We start from the raw sequence: 23,411 nt of genomic DNA, 5'->3' as shown, positions 1-23,411 counted from the left end.
TATGGCGAGTTAGGGTGTTTGCCAATGTATGCAACTAGTACACATTTTTATCTAGGGGCCAGCTGAGGACCACCTCCTGGTGAGGGATTTTCTCGCTGCATTGAAGACCCATTGGTGGCCTTCGGCTGTTATCTGCTCTTTGGCCGGGTTGTTGTCTTTTTGACATATTCCCCATATCCATTCTCAATTTTAATTAGAAAACAAAAAATTAAAAAATACTTGTTAAATATTGTAACTCATAAACCACTTATTGTGTATGATATCTATATATTGTTACTCAGAGAGGCAAGTAATGGTAAAAATAATTGGGTTTCTAATGTTCGTGACCTGTTGTTTAGTATTGGTTTAAACTATGTATGGTATCAGCAGTCTGATATAAACATATCATTAGATGTTATAAAAACTAGGATAAAAAATCAATATATTCAAAGCTGGTTTGCATCTATACAGAATTGTGAGAAACTTACTATGTACAGTAATATAAAATTTTTGCTTTGAAGATTACGTAGATTATAATTATACCTCTCACTTTTTCACAAAGCTATGCAGTGGTACTATGAAGTTAAATGTTGAGGTTAGGCAGTAAGCAAATACACAAAGAGAAAACAGATTATGTACTTGTTGTAATATGAAAAGTGTTGGAGATGAGTACCATTTTACTTTAGTGTGTCCTATGTATAGATTTGTAAGGCTGCAGTTTTTACCAAAATACATTGTACTACTGTTTGTGGCCAAATATGACAAAACTAAGGTATTTGTATCAAACAAAATCTAGTCTAAGATCATTAGTTGGAAAATTGTGTTATTATTTGAAATCTGCTTGGCAGATTAGATCACATCTACTTAGTTGATTGTTTGTCTATTGTAATATCTTAGAATATTGTTCTCTGCTGTTTATTGTGTGTCACAATGTAAATATAATTGTGTTGCTATAGCATGTAACTGCTGCTTTGCAAATAAAGAATTCATTCATTCAAGCAATAAATATTATCACTTTACATTACATTAAATGTATAATATATATACCAGTATTATATGTAGTACCTGATTCGATCTCCAGTAGCATAAATATTTATATAAATATATCAAATAATACCCAACATTGAATCTTGCATAAATTCTTGAGAATATTTCCTTTTAAAGAATAAACTATCAATATGATATAAAATTAGCCTTCAAGTTCTAGTTCTTCCAATAAATCATCAATAAGTCTGAGTTTTTCATTAGCTTCCTCCATCTCACCATAAGTCTGTATACTAAATGTTAAATGAAACCTAATATTGTCAATAATATCTATGGTATCCGTCTCTTGTCTACCTTTCACTTCAGCAGCATCTTGTTTCACCAACTCTGCAAACTCTTCCAGTTCCAGGATCTGAAATGACACACTACAGCTTGCAATATCTAAACTGATACATAAAACCTTATCACAGTATAACTTTATTGCTCTGTGAAATTTAAATGACAATCTTACACCAATTTCAAGGTTCACTGAACATGGACATATAAAAGTGCTAGCTGGGGTATGGTGTCCTATGGACACATAAACTTGTTATTATATAAATCTGGTACAATTTTTGATCCTCCAATACCTTTTTTTCAATACATCATTTCAATTACAATATAATATTTCTATTTGACTTTTAATCTGTAAAAATTATCAGATTAATGCTATCTTGAAATCTGTTTATGATAAATTAACATGATTTATATTACTAATAAAAGAAGAATGTGTCCGAGGACAGGAATGCCCCCTCTCAAGCTTTGCAATTTTAAAAAGTTAAAAAGAGGCATAACTCTAGAACGGTAAGTGACTCACTACCCAAATTCAAACTCTTGTGTGCTAGTTTTGTTTTTTAGCTTTGTGTACGAGTTTCATAAAATTTGGATGAGGAAAACTTGTTAGAGTGCGGAAATGAAAATAGGACAGAAGGACGGACAGAAAGACGGACGGCCAGAAGGACAGTCAAGGGTAACACTTAATTCCCCATTTGCCTATGGGGGGCATAAACTACAGGCTCTAAAGAGCATGTGTCACTCACCTAGGTCTATGTGCATCTTCAACAAGGGATACTCTCCATCTTTGTGGACTAGAATAAAAATTCATGACAAAAATCTCTTCTTTGTTGATCAAGTCTTGCTGATCATTTTTGCTTATTTAATTTTCTATCTATCTAATATAGTTTTTCAAATAGTAGGCAACAACGCATAAATTATAAAAATCGTTATTAAAGATAACAACTCCAATAAGGAGTCATCGGACGTTGTGTTGACTTATCTGTAGATCTTGTCTTGCTGATCATTTTTGCTTATTTAAGTTTCTATCTATCTTCTATAGTTTTTCAGATACAAGGCAAAAATGCAAAAAATTGGTCAGAACCGTCATTATTGGGCAATAACTCAAATGAGGGGTCGTCCAATGATTTTCAACTATTCGACTTAATAGTAGATCTTGTCATGCTTATAATTTTTGCCAATTTAAGTTTCTATCTAAAAACGCAAAAAATTTGGTCAGAACCATCATTTATTGGCAATAACTTCAATAAAGGGTCCTTAGACAATTTCAACTATTCGGCTTATTTGTATATCTTGTCTTGCTGATCATTTTTGCCAATTTAAGTTTCTGTAAATCTATAATAGTTTTTCAGATATAAGGCAAAAATGCAAAAAATTAGTAAAAATCATCAGTAAACATGGTAAAGGGCAATAACTCCAATAAGGGGTCTTCAGACGATTTCAACTTTGTTGACTTATTTGTTGTATATATCTTGCTGATCCTTTTTGCTATATGCATCTCTCTCTACCTATTACATAATTTTCAAGATAATAGGCAAAAATTTTAAAAAATTGGTAAAATTCGTTATTTAAGGGCAATAAGTCCTATAAAAAGTCGTCTGACAGATTGGAAGTAAATTGACAATAGGTAGATCTCATCAATCCTACATTTTTGCCCTGTCAGATTTTTTCTATTAATAGTGGTTTTCAAGATAATAGACAAAACTTGCATTTTACCCCTATGTTCTATTTTTAGCCATGTCGGCCATCTTGGTTGGTAGGCAGGGTCATCGGACACATTTTTTTTAAACATGATACCCTAATGATAATTGTGGCCAAGTTTGGTTAAATTTGGATCAGTAGTTTCAGAGAAGAAGATTTTTGTAAAACGAAGACGATGGACAACGACGATGGACTACGACAAAGGACTAGACGACAGACGCCAAGTGATGAGAAAAGCTCAATCAAAAAACGAAATGACATTATAATTTATCTTGTCAGAATCAAATTTTATTATCTTGTTCATATACTATCAAGTTCTAAATAAGACAGACAAAATTAGATACTTCTGGTTTCATGATATCTGCTTCTCATTCCTTATAGTATCTTATAGTATATCACCATCTTATTCTTCAATCATTTATCTGATCTAAATTTAACTAAAGTTTAATGTGAAGAAATCTATAGAAAATATTTACCTTCTCAATATTATTAGCAATAAATTCAGCACATTGATCTTCAAGACGAGGTAATGAAAACAATTTTGCTGTCCTTGTAACCTGTACAACATTGACGGTATTCAGATGTTTTGCTATACAATTAGCACAATGTCTCTTCAAACCAGGAAGTAAATAAAGATCAGCACAGCATAAGACATCATATACTGTATCCTCAGATAGCTAAAATAGAGTTTAGTAATGCATTAAACACTGTCTCGTTGGACAACTGAAATAGAGATCATTATAGCATAAACTTCATATACAGTCTTATCAGATAGCAGGAACAAAGTTCAAGTATGCATAAAACATTGTAAACAGTCTACTTAGATAACTGACATAAAAAATAAACACAGTATGAATTTAAGACGATATATGTAAAATTGAAATTGATGTTAACTTTAATGTTATAAAAAGAACAACGCTACATAAATCTTCAAAAAAAGACATAGTATCTATCTAGTTAATGTTTAAACTAAGATATGTTGTGCAAATGGCCATTAAATCCTAATATGCAAATCTAGCCAGAAAAAATTGGTCTTTATTACAAAGAACTCTTTTGATTTAAAATTCTTCAATAATTACATATTTCAAAATTTAATCCAAAATATCATTGTTTCTTAAAAAATAGTTATCTTTATAACCAACAATACTTATTAATATGTCATTTCTTAGAATAGATTGAAAATAAAATTATCTTTCATTCTAATATGAAGTCGTTATTTCGCTTTGTTAACAAAGCCAGTACAAAATATGTTTGACACATGAGCACAAACTTACTGTTTACATTCTCATTATTTTCATTTTCATCTGTATAAAATAGATATATTTTAGCTGCTTATAATAATTTTATTATATATATTGTTATTAAAATTAATATAGAATTATATTTGACCATATTTTACACCTGGCTAATGCTCAGTTAAAATATTGACAAATATAATGCCTACCCTTGTTAAAATGAAAATGGATTATGACATAAAGGAATTATTTCTTAAAACAGCAAATCCATTAAAGGTAAACACAACTGATTTTTACGACCAAAAAAAAAAATACAGTAAAATTTATAACCGTCCTCCAAGCCCCCATTTTTAATCTAATTATCTTAATAATTTCTGAATTATTTTCTCTGGTTTTGAAAATTGGTACCCATTCTCTGCTTCAGATTTATTCAGTGGAAGCTTTGACTTGAATATAGCATACTGGGTAGCTAAGCAACCTACCTTGTTTGAATATAAAACATCAGAATGACCTTTGAACCTTACCTCACAGCTATCCTGGTATATATAATACAGAATTCTTGTGAAGATATCTGAGTTGACCTCACAAAGTCTGACAACAGGAATAGTGCTTTCAGTGTCATTTTCTCCGAAATGATTGTTGAGTAAAGCTTTAAAATAATCACTTCTTTCACAGAAAAATGCCTGAAAATTCAACAAAAGATTAAATTCAAAACCATTTGATTTTACTTTATCATAAAACTCTTAACAAAACATGCACATTTGACCCTTTTAATGCAATGGCATGATGGCATGATGAACAAATGAACAAAAAACTAGAGGCTCTAAAGAGCCTGTGTCGCTCACCATGGTCTATGTGCATATCAAACAATGGACACTCTCCAACATTGTAATCGAGAATAGACTTCATGACAAAAATCTCTATTTTGTTGATCTTGTAATACTGATCTTTTAGTCTGTTTAGTTTCTCTCTATCTTCTTTTGCTTTTGCTCAAAACACAAAAGATGGTAAAAAAAATCCTCATTTAAGGGCAATCACTCCTATGAAGAGTGACAGACTACTAACTAAATCGGCAAAATTTGACTTTTTAATAGATCTTGCCTTGCTGATCATTTTTTTGTGATTAAAAGTGTTTATTTATCTATTATAATTTAACTCATATAAGGCATAACGGAAAAAAAATGTTTCTCTCTTAATATCATAGTTTTCATGATAATAGGCAAAAATGAAAATAAAATGCTACGCTGGGTGCAGCTTGATACGACCGCAGAGGTCGAACCCTGAACAGTTGGGGCAAGTATGGACACAACATTCAAGCTTGATACAGCACTAAATTTGGATTGTGATTAAATATTTGACACAGCATAGGTTTCTGACACAGAATGAATGTGGTCTAAGAACTTAAAAAATTTTAATTTACATATTCAAATCATATCATTATTATTTGCTTTTAAATATAAATCAGAAATAACCAATTTAAAATGGAAAATTTTAAAGAAAAAAAAGAAAACCCCTTATGATTCACCACCCCCAAACTCAATCCCAGCCTTCCCTTTGTGGTATGGTACCTTGCAGTACAATTTCAGAGAGATCCATCCTGTACGAAATGGGACGCCCGTAAATGACACGGAAACCAGGCGTAGAAATCATACTTTATCAGGGCGTCATTGTAGTGTTTAGAGAATGCATGTCCAGGCGTCAACCAGGCGTCAACCAGGCGTAAACCAGGCGGAAACCAAGCGTAACTGAGGCGGAAACCAGGCGTAAAATTAGGCGTAATATTTAAATGAGTACGCCTGGTCCACAGAAAACCAGGCGTTATATGCAAATGAGTACGCCTTCTCAATAAAAAAAGCAGGCGTAATATCCTTACATAATACTACACTTATTTTAAATCAGTGTATTACCCTAGCTGTGTACTTTTGTGTATTTGATACAAACTTCTGTACTATTGCTTAAATTTCTCATTTTTTGACATGAAACTTGAAATATTAACCATTAATTGATGAAGCTATATAAATAAATATATACATATTAGACAGACACTGGCTCAAATAAGTTTAAGTTTAAATTAGAATTATGACAATTAATTCTTACTGAAATAAAACCAGCATTTTAACTAAGTGTTTTTTTAAAATTAATGTCATTTGAACCAAAATATCAATGATAATACTGCAATTTAACTTAATGTGAAAGATTTTAATGTTATCATCCAAGGATGAAGGTTTTCAGAATTCAAAATTACTGTTAAAAAATAAAACTTAGTTACTCACATAATTATCTTTTACAATGTATATTACTTTCCTTTTATTTCACAATTTTCATTAATCAATTTGATTCCATAATTCCAATTTCAAATTCTTCCAAAAAGCACAAAACAAGCTTAATTATCCCTGAATATATAAAGCTGCCATAAGTCCAACTCTTGCAAAATAATACCAAGGAGAAAAATTTTGAAAAAAAAATCCCATGATCCTTTATCAACAAAGCATTATGGGTATTATGATTTACGCCATACCAACAGTTTTACGCCCGTAGGAAAATTTACGCCTTGCTTATTTCAATTTACGCCAGGTTTACCATATTTTCTACGCCCGTAAGGACTACAAATTTACGTTTCCTGTTCCCTTACGCCTGGATCTGGACACGTAACTACCACTTACGCCTGGTTTACGCCAGATTTCCAGGCGTAATACGCCTTATAATTTCGTACGGGATACACTTGAACACAAGTCATTGTCTGGAAACTAGAAAAATGCTTGTTTTTTGGCCCCTTTTTGGCCCCAAATTCCTAAACATTTAAGGCAATTACCCCAAAACTCAAACCCAGCTTTCCCTTTGTGATATGGAACCTTGTAGTACAATTTCATAAAGATCCATACACTTACACACAAGTTATTGTCCTGAAACTAGAAAAATGCTTGTTTTTTTGCCCCTTTTTTGCCCCTAATTCCTAAAATTTAGAGGAAATTACCCCCAAAATCAATCCCAGCCTTCTCTTTGTGGTATGGTACCTTGCAGTACAATTTCAGAGAGATCCATACACTTGAACACAAGTCATTGTCTGGAAACTAGAATAAAATGCTCCGCTGGGGCGCAGCTTGATACGACCGCAGAGGTCGAACCCTGAACAGTTAGGGCAAGTATGGACACAACATTCAAGCTTGATACAGCACTGAATTTGGATGGTAATTAAATATTTGACACAGCATAGGTTTCTGACACAGAATGAATGTGGTCTAAGAACTTAAAAAAATTTAATTTACATATTCAAACCATCTCATTATTATTTGCTTTTATATATAAATCAGAAATAACCAATTTAAAATGGAAAATTTTAAAGAAAAAAAAGGAAAAAATATCCCACCCCCCCAAATTTTTTGAACCCCCTTATGATTCATCACCCCCAAACTCAATCCCAGCCTTCCCTTTGAGGTATGGTACCTTGCAGTACAATTTCAGAGAGATCCATACACTTGAACACAAGTTATTGTCTGGAAACTAGAAAAATGCTTGTCTTTTGGCCCCTTTTTGGCCCCAAATTCCTAAACGTTTAGGTCAATTACCCCCAAGCTCAAACCCAGCTTTCCCTTTGTGATATGGAACCTTGCAGTACAATTTCATAAAGATCCATACACTTACACACAAGTTATTGTCCTGAAACTAGAAAAATGCTTGTTTTTTTGCCCTTTTATGGCCCCTTATTCCTAAAATTTTGAGGGAATTACCCCCAAAATTAATCCCAGCCTTTCCTTTGTGGTATGGTACCTTGCAGTACAATTTCAGAGAGATCCATACACTTGAACACAAGTTATTGTCTGGAAACGAGAAAAATGCTTATTTTTGGCCCCTTTTTGGCTCCTTCTTCCTAAACGTTTTGGTCAATTACCCCCAAACTCAATTCCAGCTTTCCCTTTGTGATATGGAACCTTGTAGTACAATTTCATACAGATCCATACACTTACACACAAGTTATTGTCATGAAACTAGAAAAATGCTTTTTTTTGCCCCTTTTTGGCCCCTAATTCCTAAAATTTGGAGGCAATTACCCCCAAAATCAATCCCAGCATTCCCTTTGTGATATAGAACCTTGTGATACAATGTCAGAGAGATCCATACACTTACACACAAGTTATTGTCATGAAACTAGAAAAATGCTTGTTTTTTGCCCCTTTTTGGCCCCTAATGCCTAAAATTTGGAGGCAATTACCCCCGAAATCAATCTCAGCATTCCCTTTGTGATATGGAACCTTGTGGTACAATGTCAGAGAGATCCATACACTTACACACAAGTTATGTCTGGAAGTTACAAAAATGCTTATTTTTGGCCCCTAATTCCTTAACTGTTGGTACCATAACCCCCAAAATCATTCCCCACCTTCCTTTTGTGATATTGAACCTAATGATTAAATTTCATTGAGATCCATTCACTTAAACTTAAGTTAGAGTGCGAAAACTAATGTGTCTTCGGAGGACGACGACGCCAACGTCATACCAATATACGACCACAAAATTTTTTTTGCGGTCGTATAAAAATAGTAAAATTTGTCATTTATGGGCAATAACTCCTATAAGAATTTGTCTAACAGTTTAGACGTATATGGACAATTGGTAGAGCTCATTATTCTGAATATTTTTGCTCCCTTTACATTTTCTCTATTTATAACGCTTGCATTTTATCCCTATGTTCTATTTTTAGCCATGTCGGCCATGTTTGTTGTTAGGAGGGGTCATCAAACACATTTTTTAAACTAGATGATGATTGTGGCCAAGTTTGGTTAAAATTTGTCTTAGTAGTTTTAGAGGAAAAGATTTTTGTAAAAGATTACAAAAATTTACAAAAAATTGTTAAAAATTGACTATAAAGGGCAATAATTCCTTAAGGGGTCAATTGACCGTTTTGGTCATGTCGACTTATTTGTATATCTTACTTTGCTGAACATTATTGCTGTTTACAGTTTATCTCTATCTATAATAATATTCAAGATAATACCAAAAACTGCAAAATTTCTGTAAAATTACCAATTCATGGGCAGCAACCCAACTACGGGTTGTCTGATTTGTCAGAAAATTTCAGGGCTGATAGATCTTAACCTGATGAACATTTTACCTCATGTCAGATTTGCTCTAAATGATTTAGTTTAAGAGATATAAGCCAAAATCTGCATTTTACTCCTATTTTCTATTTTTAGCCATGTCGGACAAGCTGGTTGGCAGGCGAGGTCATCGGACACATTTTTTAAAACTAAATACCCTAATGATGATTGTGGCCAAGTTTGGTTACATTTGTCTCATTAGTTTCAAAGAAGATTTTTGTAAAAGATTACAAAAATTTACAAACGAGAGGCTCTCAAGAGCCTGTGTTGCTCACCTTGGTCTATATGCATATTCAACAAAGGACACTCTCCAACATTGTAGACCAGAATAGAATTAATGACAAAAATCTGGGGTTTTTTGTATCTTATATTGCTGATCATTGAAGTCTGTTTAGTTTCTCTTTATCTTCATGATCTTATCCAAAAACAAAAGAGGGTAAAAAAACTCCTATAAAGAGTAATAGTCTACAAATTATATCAGCAAATTTGACATGTTAGTAGGTCTTGTCTTGCCTATCATTATTGATTATTTAAGTTTCTATCTATCTATTAAAATTTTTATCATATAAGGCAAAACGCCAAAAAAATGGTTAAAATCGTAATTAAAGGGCAATAACTCCAATAAGGATCCATCGGACAATTTCCGCCATTTGTCTTAATTGTAGATCTTGTCTTGTTGATTTTTTTTGTATATTTAAGTTTCTTTCTATCTATTATAAGTTTTAAGATATATGACAAAAACGCAAAAAAAATTGTACAAATCGGCATCAACTCTAATAAGGAGTCAACTGATGATTTCAACCATAAGACTCATTTGTAGAACTTGTCCTTCTGATCATTTTTGTAATTTAAAGTTTCTCTCTATCTTTTATACTTTTCAAGATAATAGACAAAAATCGAAAAAAAGTAGTAAAATTTGTCATTTAAGGGCAATAACTCCTACAGGAAATCATCTGACAATTTTGACGTATATGGATAATTGGCAGAGCTCAACATTCTGAACAATTTTACCCCTTCAGATTTCCTCTCTTTATAACGGTTATCAGAATAATAGACAAAACTTGCATTTTACCCCATATGTTCTTTTTTTTGCCATGTCGGCCATCTTTGTTGGCAGGCAGGGTCATCGGACACATTTTTAAAACTAAATACCCTAATGATGATTGTGGCCAAGTTTGATTCTATTTGGCACAGTAGTTTCAGGAGAAGATTTTTGTAAAAGGTTACAAAAATTACGAAAAATTGTTAAAAATTGACTATAAAGGGCAATAACTCCTTAAGGGGTCAATTGACAATTTTGGTCATGTTAACTTATTTGTAGATCTTACTTTGCTGGACATTATTGCAGATTACAGTTTATCTTTATCTATAATAATATTCAAGATAATTTCCAAAAACTGCAAAATTTCCTTAAAATAACTAATTCAGGGGCAGCAACCCAACAACGTGTTGTCTGATTAGTCTGAAAATGTCACAGCAGATTGAACTTAACTTGATGAACATTTTTACCCCCATGTCAGATTTACCCTAAATGCTTTAGTTTCAGAGATATAAGCCATAAACTGCATTTTACCCCTATGTTCTATTTTTAGCCATGTCGGCCAATTTGGTCGGCAGGCCAGATCATCAGACATATTTTTAAAACTAAATACTCTAATAATGATTGTGGCCAAGTTTGATTCTATTTGGCCCAGTAGTTTCAGAGGAGAAGATTTTTGTAAAAGATTACAAAAATTATGAAAAATTGTTAAAAATTGACTATAAAGGGCAATAACTCCTTAAGGGGTCAATTGACCACTTTGGTCATGTTGACTTATTTGTAGATCTTACTTTGCTGTACATTATTGCTGCTTACAGTTTACCTCTATCTATAATAATATTGAAGATAATAACCAAAACCTGCAAAATTTTCTTAAAATTATCAATTCATGGGCAGCAACCCAACAAGGATTGTCTGATTTGTCAGAAAATTTCAGGGCAGATAGAGCTTGACCTATTGAACAATTTTACCTGATGTCAAATTGCTCTAAATGCTTTGGTTTCAGAGATAGAAGCCAAAATCTACATTTTACCTATGTTCTATTTTTAGCCATGGTGGCCATCTTGGTTGGCGGGCCGGTCATCGGACACATTTTTTTAAAAAAGATACCCCAATGATGATTGTGGCCAAGTTTGGTTCGATTTGGTCCAGTAGTTTCAGAGGAGAAGATTTTTGTTAACGACAACGGACGATGGACGCCAAGCGAGGAGAAAAGCAAATATATATATAATGTATAATATAGTATCTCTGGATCATAAACTAATTCAATGCACTTTTGAAAATAAAAGAATCCCAAGTATTTCTGGTTTGACATATAAATGTCTAGCATATCTTTAATCTCATCTTTTTATTAATGAGCATCAAAATAATTTTTTATTCAACATTCAAATTCTGGAGGCGAGCTAACAGAATTTTCTAAATAAGATATTGAAAAGAAAAAACTTAAGATTTCCTTTATCTCGTTCATTTATTAAAATTTCTCCATACATACTATCTTGTTATGGAGGAATATTATCAAATTTTGTATTTCACAGTAATTTTTTTATTATTTAAGCTATAAGTGTAATAAGATTTGAGATTTTATGATTTTTTGGGGGACTTAGCTGTATTACTTCAATGTAAATATAAACAAAGATTATTGGTTTATACATGTATATTTATATGACAGCAATCAAACCAGGAAAATATATAGCAAAAGAACATCTAGAACTTAACCTAGGGTCTTCAACATTAAACAGGTGTCCATGCCAATGTCAAGTTTTAAGATGTCCCTATTTAGGAAAGGGTTTCTTTGTTTATTGTAATTAGGCCAATCACTTTATAATAGTTTTCTGTGTGAACAATTGTTAATAGAATGTAATTTCAGGAAGATTACATGCTTGCAAAAGTTTTTTACATCATCTTAATGTATGCCTCAAGCTACCATTTCATCTCAAAAACATTTGTTCTGTGTAGTTCTTAACATTTCCTTAATATAGAAGGAATACCAATCAGTTTTGCAGATATATATTTTTGTATTCACAACACAGAATAGAAATGCTTTGTTATTCTCTCATTTCTTCCCGTTTCTAAGCTTCATTTTAAATCAATATTATCATTATCACGCATACCTGCCAACCCTCCCGTTTTGAGCGGGAGTCTCCCGCGCACACAATGAAATTCCGGAAATCTTCCGCTTGCCGTTCCGCTCCCGGGTGGGAGTATAAAATCTCCCGCTTTTGGATATTTTGATGTGGAATAACCCACATTCGTAATTTTCTGGCTTTTTCATTACTTTCAATAGAAATAAATAAACAATCGGCGATCATTTGAAGTAGTTTTTTATGTTCGATATACAAGTAATCGAAATTCAGTTCTGCTATGTCAACTCCAACAAGATAGAAGTCTTTGTCTGGACCAAGCGGCAGTGTAAAAAAGAAGAAATGTCAAGCAGATTTGAATGAAAGATTTTCAATTTTTACGACCAAGTTCACTTGGCAATGAATCTTTTTGCACATTATGGTCAATCAACTTTTCGATTTCTTCTGGTGGTCTGTACGATGTTTGAAAGCATGCTTAGTGTGAGACTCACAACAAAATCAAAATATGGAATGTTATGAGTTATGAGACTCGGAGGTATTGAAAAAGGCTAAAAAAAAAAACACCTTTGTATAGATTATAATCATGAATTGAAGAAATAAAGTATATTTATTAACTCTTAATGGTGTTTTGTAGATTAATACATAAACAGGTCATATATTTATCTTGAAAATGTTGTTCGTGCAAAATCTCCCCTTCAGCTGTCATAGCTGAGGGGGAGATCTCCCTCTTTGAAGGTTTCAACTGTTGGCAGGTATGATCATGACAATCAATCTTCTGGTAATATTTAATATTCAACTAACTATTTCTGTGAAGAATAAAAAAAGACTTATAGATTATGAACCATTACTTACTTTGTGACCCAAAAAGTTGTGGCCTTCCACAGTAAAACAAATATCTGGATAAACAGATTCATACTCAGGTTCAAAGGGAAGTTCTCCGTGCATCTATGAAAGATAAGAGAGATTATAAACCATATGAAACTGAATGTTTCATAAAAGAACATTAGTGTGAAAGTCAAACATGTCAAAATTATGCATTGACAAAAACGGCTATTTCCTGCATACTTTTTGGTCATAATATATATGAACAAAAGCTTCGTAAAAAGATATTTTACACACATTAAATTCTTTGTAAAATACCTTTTGCAGCAAAACATCTTTATGGTAAAGCTGTTGCTCATATCTCAATATTAATGACAAGTTCTCAAGATGAGGCTATTTCGTCATTTTTACTGTTTTGAACTTAATGTAAGAAGTTTGAAGACTTAAAATATTCATAAATATAAATACTGATGTCTGATTGAGTAATGTCTATTGGACATCTGAATGATGTTACTCAGCAGAGTTATTATACTTTTTGATCTACTAAAATATAATTCAAGGGGCCAAAAAAAGTGGTCTTATAGTACCTTTTCCTTTGAAGGCCTAGGATACCTCTCCATGTGACACCATAATTATGTAGAGCAACTATAAAATTTTCAAATCTAGTTGAATATATATGTGTGTGTGTCATGTTTTTGTGAAAGTTTATATCTAAAATGTAAATCTTCCTTATAATCATGTTAAAAGTACAGAAAATAATATGATATAATAACATTAGAATTTACCTGTGTACAGAGTTCTGTAGGCAGTGCTAAATCAGCAAGTCTACTGAGTTCCATCTGAAGTTCTTTACTGTCTAATGGTTGTTCCAGTACAAGGGTTGTCACGTTTACACCAGGTTTGGTTAATTCTGAACATTTAATCATTGTATAATTTTTTTAAAAATTATCTCAGATATCTCAATAAATTTAAACTTAAAAATGTTATCTACCAAATTGAAAACCCACTTTTTTTAATAAGAACGCTTAATTAATGTTTTAACAAAAGATTTATCTTCCTCATACATGTATGCAAGTACAGTATACACATATTTTGATTTCACATTTTATGTGTTTAACCTTTCCATCTTTCAAAGTAAGTGTGTTCTTGTATTTTTTCCAAACTAATAGGTATGTAACTATATTACAACAGTTTATCAGTTACAGACAATAAATTCATCAATTAAAATCATTTTTAACAGTATGCTGGTGACTGTGGGTAAATCAGTCTGACTCCTCTCTTTGAAAAGCGCAACAGACGCATGAAATTATCAAACATTTTGTTTTCATTTTTTTGTGAATTCAATAGATATATCATTAAATAGGAATTTCAAAAGTGAGTGTTATTGTTCACATTCATCAGAATTCATCATGCCCGACCCATGCCCCTTGTAGTTAAAGCAATTTGGAATTATTCTGTAATGTGATGATGAACTAAAGACCTGATATATCATCGCATGCACCTATTATAAAGTTTACAAACATACTTACCAAAAGAAAGTGTTTTCTTAAATCTTTCATAAATCTGTTCTTGTAGATTGTGTAATTGGCACTGTTTGGCAAGTACCTGGCAGTCATCTACATTGTCTATATGGGTTTCAAGTCTACCTACAAAACAACAAAATGTGTATTAAGTTGTTTGCATTGATTTTTTGACATCCTGGTACAAATTGGTAATATTCATCTATTTATGCCTTACTATATGAAAGAAACTTTCTTTCAAAGTAAATAATAAAATTTAGTTGTTTTCTTCTTTCATAATTGATTTAAGACTTCCTAATAAAAGGAATGTCTTGGAAGACTGTATTCAGTTGTTTTGGGAACCGAAATCAATATCAACCTAACAGGTACATGTATTAACATAGATTTTATGATGTACATGTTCATTAGTTCTGAAATACAATATTTTCATTTTGAAGGATAAAAAATAAATGGGGAATGTGTCCATGGGACACAGATGATGCCCCGACTTGCATATAACATAATAAAGGGTATAACTCAAGAACTGTAAAAGTGACACTAGACACTACCCAAATTTGTACTTGATATGAGTTTTGTGGTAATAAGCATTGTGCATAAGTTTCATAACATTTGGTTGAGGCAAACTAAAGTTAGAGAACAGAAACAAATATTTCAGGAATTTTTCCATTTGTAAAGGGGCATAACTCTAGAACAGTAAAAGTGATGCAACCAAAATTAAAATTTGATCTGTGTTTTTTGGTAATAAGCTTTGTGTAAAAGTTTCATAACATTTGGTTGAGGCAAACTAAAGTTAGAGAATGGACACGAAAAATTCAGCAATTTTTCCATTTCAAAAGGGACAAAACTCTAGAACAATAAAAGTGACGCCACCAAAATTCAAACTTAACCTGTGTTTTGTGGTAATAAGCATTGTGTATAAGTTTCATAACATTTGGTTGAGGCAAACTTAATTTAAAGTTAGAGAACGGAAACGAAAAATTCAGCAATTTTTCCATTTGTAAAGGGGCATAACTCTAGAACAGTAAAAGTGACGCCACAAAAATTCAAACTTGACCAGAGTTTTGTGGTTATAAGCATTGTGAATAAGTTTCATAACATTTGGTTGAGGCAAACTTAATTTAAAGTTAGAGAACGGAAACGAAAAATTCAGCAATTTTTCCATTTGTAAAGGGGCATAACTCTAGAACAGTAAAAGTGACGCCACAAAAATTCAAACTTGACCAGAGTTTTGTGGTTATACGCATTGTGAATAAGTTTCATAACATTTGGTTGAGGCAAACTAAAGTGAGAGAACGGAAACCAAATATTCAGCAATTTTTCAATTTGTTAAGGGGCATAACTCTACAACGGTAAAAGTGACGCCACCAAAACTGAAACTTTATCTGTGTTTTGTGGTAATAAGCATTGTGTATAAGTTTCATTACATTTGGTTGAGGCAAACTAAAGTTAGAGAACGGAAACGAAAAATTCAGCAATTTTTCCATTTGTAAAGGGGCATAACTCTAGAATGATAAAAGTGACGCCACCAAAATTCAAACTTGATCTGTGTTTTGTGGTAATTAGCATAGTGTATAAGTTTCATAACATTTGGTTGAGGCAAACTAAAGGTAGTTCGGAAATCAATTTTGGGACGTACGGACGGACGGATGGACAAGAGTAAAACTTAATGCCCCTGCTTCAACGGTGGGGGCATAAAAATCAATGTTATAAATCATAATATTACATACCTGTATATAAATACTCTAAAATGGATTTGAAAGCTGATGGTGTTATCTATAAGAAAAATGAACAAAATTACAAATGTAGATAAAACACTTAAAACTTAGAAAAACTCATATTTCATTTGTTTGTATGCATATTTCTATTATGATAATTCATACAAGGTAGTTTTCATAGTTCAATGGTTATGGAGAAATCACATTTGTGGTATGACAGAATACATGAAATTGATGAATGTAGTCAAACTCAGTAAAATTTTTAGCTACAGAACCGTAGCTCATAGGTCCTTATGATATTTTTTGACAATTTGCGGACCATAGACCGCAAATTGTCAAAAATATCATAAGGACCTATGAGCTACGGTTTTGCAGCTATAAAAATTTCTATTTATAAATTTGTCAGTAAACATATACTGCACAGAATACTCATCCACATGTACAGATCAGTTTTAAGGCTTCAAAAATGTTTTAAAATGTGCTTACTTACTATTCCTTCTATTGCAATAAATAGATAAAAATGTGAATGTAAGCAGATATAAGCATACTCTTTTTAAACTTTGTGTCTTGTCAATGACTTCAATGTACAGTAATGTATGTTGTTAAACATTATTTTTAATATACGAAGTAATGATTTCTAGAGGTAGACAGTAGCTTGTTGACCACAAAGATATTGATTCACAGCAATTCCTAACAAAAAAGATATTAAAATGATTATCTGGTTAAGAATGTGTAAACAGGAGCAAAAGTATAACTAGTTTTGTTGACCAAAGTTTGGGACCACAGTAGAATGTTCAATCAACAGAGTTCAGTCAGTAAGAGTTAACTGTTATTCTATATAGATGTAGTGTTGAAAAATTATTCTTGTCAGATCAACAATAATAGTGATTCTTCGGCCACTCCATGTAAACATGCTGGCCAAATTTGTGATGTAAAAGAAATCACTGTCCTTTGATTGTCCTACCAAATGATGACTGAGGACTTTTTCTTGTCTTACTAAATGATGACTGATGAACTATTGATTGTCTTATCTAATGATGACAGAGAACTATTGATTGTCTTACCAGATGATGACTGAGGACTATTTCTTGTCTATCCTTCCATCTTGTTCTAAACAAATTGGCAAAGTAATCACATCGTGCCGACAGAATACATCTGTGTGCTGGAAACTCTTCTCCATGGACATTAAACACTATATCTTTGTAGCTACCATTCTCTGTTAATCTACATATCACCACAATAATATAATTACTATACAATACAATATTTTGTAATTTCTTTTTAAATATTTCTGATCAGTCTTATTGACAAATAAAAACTATTGAGCCCTAAAAGTATTTACTATTACAAACTGCGGTAAATATAATGTTGAAAGTCAGTTGTTACGATGTGCTTCTCTGGTTGATTGATTATTGGTTGCTTAATGTTGCTTCTTTATTTGAACACATCCTGCTAACTAAGTCATGCATATGGCATCATAAAATAAGCTGCACTTGATTATCATCAATGTTGCAGGAAAATTTATTATCAATATAGATTGCCAAAAGATTTCAATTAGAGTATGCTACTAATACTTTTGTTTACCTCCTGAGAAATTCTTCATATTGATCTCTTCTCATAGTTTTAGATGATATAACATTATATGTTCTCAGTAAATTCCTAATCCTGTTGTTTAATGCACCATACAAACATCTTTCTCCATCAAACGTATTGGCTTGACATTTAGCTCCTTCATTTCAATTACAAATACATGTGTTATATAGGAAAAATGAGAATTTAACTATTGAAAATGAATATTGCTTTATCTGAACACTTACTGAAATGTATTTAACAATTGAAAATGAATATTGCTTTATCTGAACACTTACTGAAATGTATTTAACAATTGAAAATGAATATTGCTTTATCTGAACACTTACTGAAATGTATTTAACAATTGACAAACATGATCATGATTGAAAATGAATAGTGCTTTATCTGAACACTTTCTGAATTGTATTTAACAATCGAAAATGAATAAAATGTATTTAACAATTGAAAATGAATATTGCTTTATCTGAACACTTACTAAAATGTATTTAACAATTGAAAATGAATATTGCTTTATCTGAATACTTACTAAAATGTATTTAACAATTGAAAATGAATATTGCTTAATCTGAACACTTACTGAAATGTATTTAACAATTGAAAATGAATATTGCTTTATCTGAACACTTACTGAAATGTATTTAACAATTAAAATTTTGGAAATGGGTCAATTTTTAGGTTGTATAATTTTAGAAATATAGTTTTCTTCTGCATAAATTAACATAAGATTTTACAAATTTATGTAAATCATAAAAGTATCCTCTTAAATATAGTTCAATAAGAAGATGTGGTATGAGTGCCAATGAGACAACTCTCCATCCAAGTCACAATGTGTAAAAAGTAAACAATTATAGGTCAAAGTACAGCCTTCAACACGGAGCCTTGACTCACACTGAACAGAAAGCTATAAAGGGCCCCAAAATGACTAGTGTAAAACCATTCAAACGGGAAAACCATCGGTCTAATCTATATCAAAAACGAGAAACAAGACTAACCACATCAAAAAACAACAACCACTGAACAACAGGGCACACATTTTAGTGTTTATCCAAATTATAATATGTTGACAATTCAGATAGTACTGAAGTGGTGACCAACAAAATATTCAAGTAGTTGCATTGATTCTATATCAACTTTGTGTCTCTAAGGTTTATGTTTTGTATTTTTCTGTCAATTAAGTATTTTTATGTGTGCCACTACAGACAATAAAGGACATATATACAGGTGTAAAAAACTTACCCTTTTCTAGTAAATATTTGACTAATTCTTCATGCCCACATAAACAAACATAGTATCTACAATGAAGAACTTTATAATTGCTAAAGAATGCAAAAGATAGGATACATGCGAATTTGTTACTGCTTTTTGTATTATAAATTTCACTATAAACATGATAAATTACAAAGTCTTTGAAATTATCCAAACAATTCAATCAATAAACTTGTCATAGAATACATTGTAAACAGTTGTAAACAGTTGATATATAAGGTGCATGCATAACTAAAGGGTCTAAAGAGCCTGTGTCGCTCAATTGGATCTATGAGCACCTTAAACAATTGCCACTCTGGAACATTATAGACTAGATATAATTCATGACTAAAATCTTTTTTTGTTGATTTTGTATTGCTGATCATTATTGTTATTTACAGTTCCTCTCTACTATAGTTTTGCCAATTCATATAATAGGTTAAAACTCACCATTTAAGGGCAATAACTCCAAAAGGTGTTAACTGACAATTTCGGTCATCATGGTCATGTTGACTTATTATTAGATCTTAGTAATCTTTTTAATCAATTTTAAAATTTGCAATTCAAATGTTTTCGGAATTTATTATACATTGAAGTTCTCAAGATAATAGACAAAAAGGAAAAATTGGTAAAAATCATCTTTAAAGGACAATAACTCTTAAAAGGGGTCAACTAAGGATTTCGGCCTTGCTAACTTATTTGTCTTTTTAATAATTTTTTCGGTAATAGTTTTCAAGATCATAGGCTTTAATAGCCATGTTGGTTTGCAGGTTGGATAACAGGATACATTTTAAAAACTACTTGTTGATACCACAAGGATAATTGTGGCCAAGTTTAGTTCCATATGGGCTGGTATTTTAAGAGAAGATTTTTGTAAAAGTTAACAGATGACAGATGTCTGTGGGCCAGTTGAGCTTGAAGCGAAAATGAAAAATATAAATAAAAGATGTGGGGTAACATCAATGAGACAGCAACCCACTGACAAAAGTAACAAACAGACAAGACGGACAACGTCTCTCGTCAATATATACGGTACTGGTGCACAATATATATAAATTCTACCACTGTATCAAGTGTGATACGATATTTTTCCACTGCAGACAGTTAAATTTTCAAATTTAAACTTTTGAGTGGAGAAATATCCTATTCAATAGTATTGCACAAGATTTGGTGATAGAATCTGTTTCTCTAATGATTTTTAGACGATATGCAGACAAACCTAATCCTTCTTTTCCAACTGATCTGCAAAAAGATGTGTTCTTTTAATGTAACGTCATCAGACATGGTCGCATTTTTTGCGATGTCACATTAGGAAATTCAGAGGAAAGCAAGAAAATGTGTCATCATAATTGAATTTTGACCAATGAATAACCTAGATCAAAGAACCACACGTTGATTGAATGAAAATAATCAGTCAGGAAAAGGATAAATTGGCTAAGAATTATATTATATATAATAAGACAAAAACTTAACAAATTACAGAAATGATAAAATGTTATCTACATGTATAATGAGGTCTTCATTTGAAATAAAGAAGACCACACACTGACCCATGCCATTCATTGAATTGAAGCATATGAGGACTGGCTAGTGGGAGGGGAGGTAGTGTTTGTTGAAACACATGCATCAGTTCTGAATTTTCAAAATATCTGACAAGAAATATACATTTTTTTGTACATATGAGGGAATTTTCAATACCACCTATAATTTATTTCAGAGAACAGGATGGAAATGTGGATTTACAATATGTAGACAGGTGAAAGTAGGGATGGTGTCTCCAATAATGCAAACAGAATTTTTTAAGGCAATATTAAAATGTATGAATTAAAAAAATATGTACTTACAATGGTGTACTATCCCATTTATCTCGAACATTTAGTTCAATTTCTTTCTGCTCTACTAAATATCTGGGGAAAAAAATAATTTACATGAAAATATCCTTTCATTAATTATATATATGTAGTGCTACATTTTTGTACACTGTTAATTATCCACACATTGTTGATAGTCATTTCTTCAAACACAAATATTTACACCATGTGCAATGTATTTTTTCAGAAATGTATTCATTAGTGAAATACATTAAGTGCTGCAACTTCTCAGACATAATGCAATATAATGTTTATCAATTGTCTGTAAAATCTAACTTAGGGTCTGAAAGGTTAAATTCATTTTGTGATCTTATCATTCTAGCAAAAAATTCTAATCCTTTAGACAACACATCAACTTCAGGTTGTTACCTGAGTTGCATATCATATACTGTCACTTTATTTCACACAGTTCTCAATACAGCATATGACATTTGTAAATGTCAACCACACAGTTATACCAAAATAGTTATATTAAATATGTACATGTAAAAAGCACCAGAAAAGAATCATGACCATTAACTAGCCTTTTCAGTTATTGCTTGGTGGCAAAAGGGAAATAACTCTATTTTAGAATTTTTGTTACCTTTGACAGGCAAATTCCAGATTGTCATGCTTTTATATCAGAACTAGTTGGCTAATCTCTTGTTTTGACTACAGACATAGAATTGTGACAAAAATTACAAAAATAAAATTTAAAAGTGTAATATTTAAAGATCAATTGATAATGAATTTATGTATCACAGAGTTAATCTTTGTTGTTAAATATCGTCTCTAATTTAGCAAATTTTTATTTGAGACATGTATCTTTATGCTTTCCCATCCAACTGTCATAACATGAAACCTATGACATATAAGACAATTCAGTTGTTAGCTAAATTTACATGTGATAACAGTAAATACAATCCATACTAAGGACATAGAAAACTTTTATTCCATTACCAGTACTGAAATAAAATTAACTGATAAAATATAAGGCTAAATTACCCTAGAGATTAGTTATGACAACAGGCCTTTAGATTGAGGAGGATTAAGGATGTACCTATATACATTGTATATCCTTAATGCTTTGGTTGATATATTTTGTACATGCAAATGTAACCTAGATGAAAATTGAAATTGTTTTTAAATGTACAATCTGAGCATTTACCCTTTATAAATTTTCGCTATATCTTTCATATAAATATATTATAAGTTTATAATTTATATTTGTAAAGAAAGCACTGTTTCAAGAAAATTGTGAATTTCTGCATACCAAAAAAATATATAAAATAAAATTGAGAATGGAAATGGGGAATGTGTCAAAGAGACAACAACCCGACCATAGAGCAGACAACAGCCGAATATGGCTATTTTGGAAAAAAATACAATTTATTTCAATTTTCAAAAAAAAAAAAGATTTCTCATGATCAGTTATCATGGTAACGAGATGTCATAAAATTATTTTATCATAACCATAAAAAAACTACACATATTTATGAGTTTAAATTAACTGTAAAAGTTTCACCACAATCCGACCTGAAATAAGTTTTGGACAATGTTTGCAAAAAATGAATTTGTATATGATAAACATTAATATAGGGGAATAATCCAAGATGTGAAACTCTTTTGACCCAAGAATTAGTCCAAATAATTATTTGGACTACCCAAGAATGCACAATGTACATGTACTATGAAAACAAGTATGGTACTAACCCTCATGTCAATGCAAATCAGTGCCAATCATTTCATATTTCATTTCAAATTGGCAGGATATTCCTGCTTGGCGATTCTCATTCTTAAATTTACATATCAGCATCCGCATCTCACTAGTATAACGCACATGCAACTGGAAATTTGCCAATATTTTTATGCAATTTGAGCATGTTTATCAATACTTCTACAATGTAAATTTATTCAGATAAACAAAATGAGACACTCATTCTTTTAAAAAATCTTACTGCACTTTTTGTAGATCTCCACGCTTGCAACTAACAAACAAATCTTGTAAATCCATCGCTGTGTCCTTGGGTTCACTGTTCTGTTTGTTTACATCTTTCAATTTACCGCTCGACTCATTGAAAAATGTCAATAACCTGTAAGCCGGACTTTTTAACCTCAAGTTAACTAAATGGAACTTTAATTTGACTTTAACTATCTGTCAAGTGGAAATTAAAGCATTTTACGCTAACAAGTTATTTTGAAATTAAACATGAAACAA

General features: G+C 31.6%; 1 protein-coding gene across 1 annotated transcript; it reads right to left on the bottom strand.

The window, feature by feature from the left end:
- Positions 1-404: 404 nt before the first annotated feature.
- LOC127726076 (ankyrin repeat and BTB/POZ domain-containing protein 1-like) lies at positions 405-23,274 on the bottom strand. The gene is made up of 12 exons (XM_052233416.1): positions 23,152-23,274; positions 21,188-21,250; positions 19,335-19,390; positions 18,090-18,234; positions 17,570-17,729; positions 16,518-16,563; positions 14,800-14,916; positions 14,056-14,180; positions 13,301-13,393; positions 4,757-4,915; positions 3,474-3,674; positions 405-1,375 (listed from the first exon to the last, which is right to left on the bottom strand). Exons 1-12 carry the CDS (start codon positions 23,205-23,207, stop codon positions 1,169-1,171), a joined length of 1,428 nt encoding a protein of 475 aa, XP_052089376.1. The 5' UTR covers positions 23,208-23,274; the 3' UTR covers positions 405-1,168.
- Between the last annotated feature and the right edge of the window lie 137 nt (positions 23,275-23,411).

This window comes from Mytilus californianus, unplaced genomic scaffold, assembly GCF_021869535.1.
Source record: "Mytilus californianus isolate M0D057914Y unplaced genomic scaffold, xbMytCali1.0.p SCAF_1, whole genome shotgun sequence".
Lineage (NCBI taxonomy): Eukaryota > Metazoa > Mollusca > Bivalvia > Mytilida > Mytilidae > Mytilus > Mytilus californianus.
The sequence above is the reverse complement of the archived record's forward strand: the minus strand, read 5'-3'. Positions and strand labels throughout refer to the sequence as shown.

Coding starts and splice junctions, on each gene's coding strand:
- LOC127726076 (XM_052233416.1), bottom strand. CDS start 23,207: ATGGATTTACAAGATTTGTTTGTTAGTTGCAAGCGTGGAGATCTACAA. Junction 14,917..16,517: donor TTTAGAGTATTTATATACAG/GTATGTAATATT, acceptor GTTGTTTTGTAG/GTAGACTTGAAACCCATATA. Junction 1,376..3,473: donor TTGCTAATAATATTGAGAAG/GTAAATATTTTC, acceptor GTGTCATTTCAG/ATCCTGGAACTGGAAGAGTT.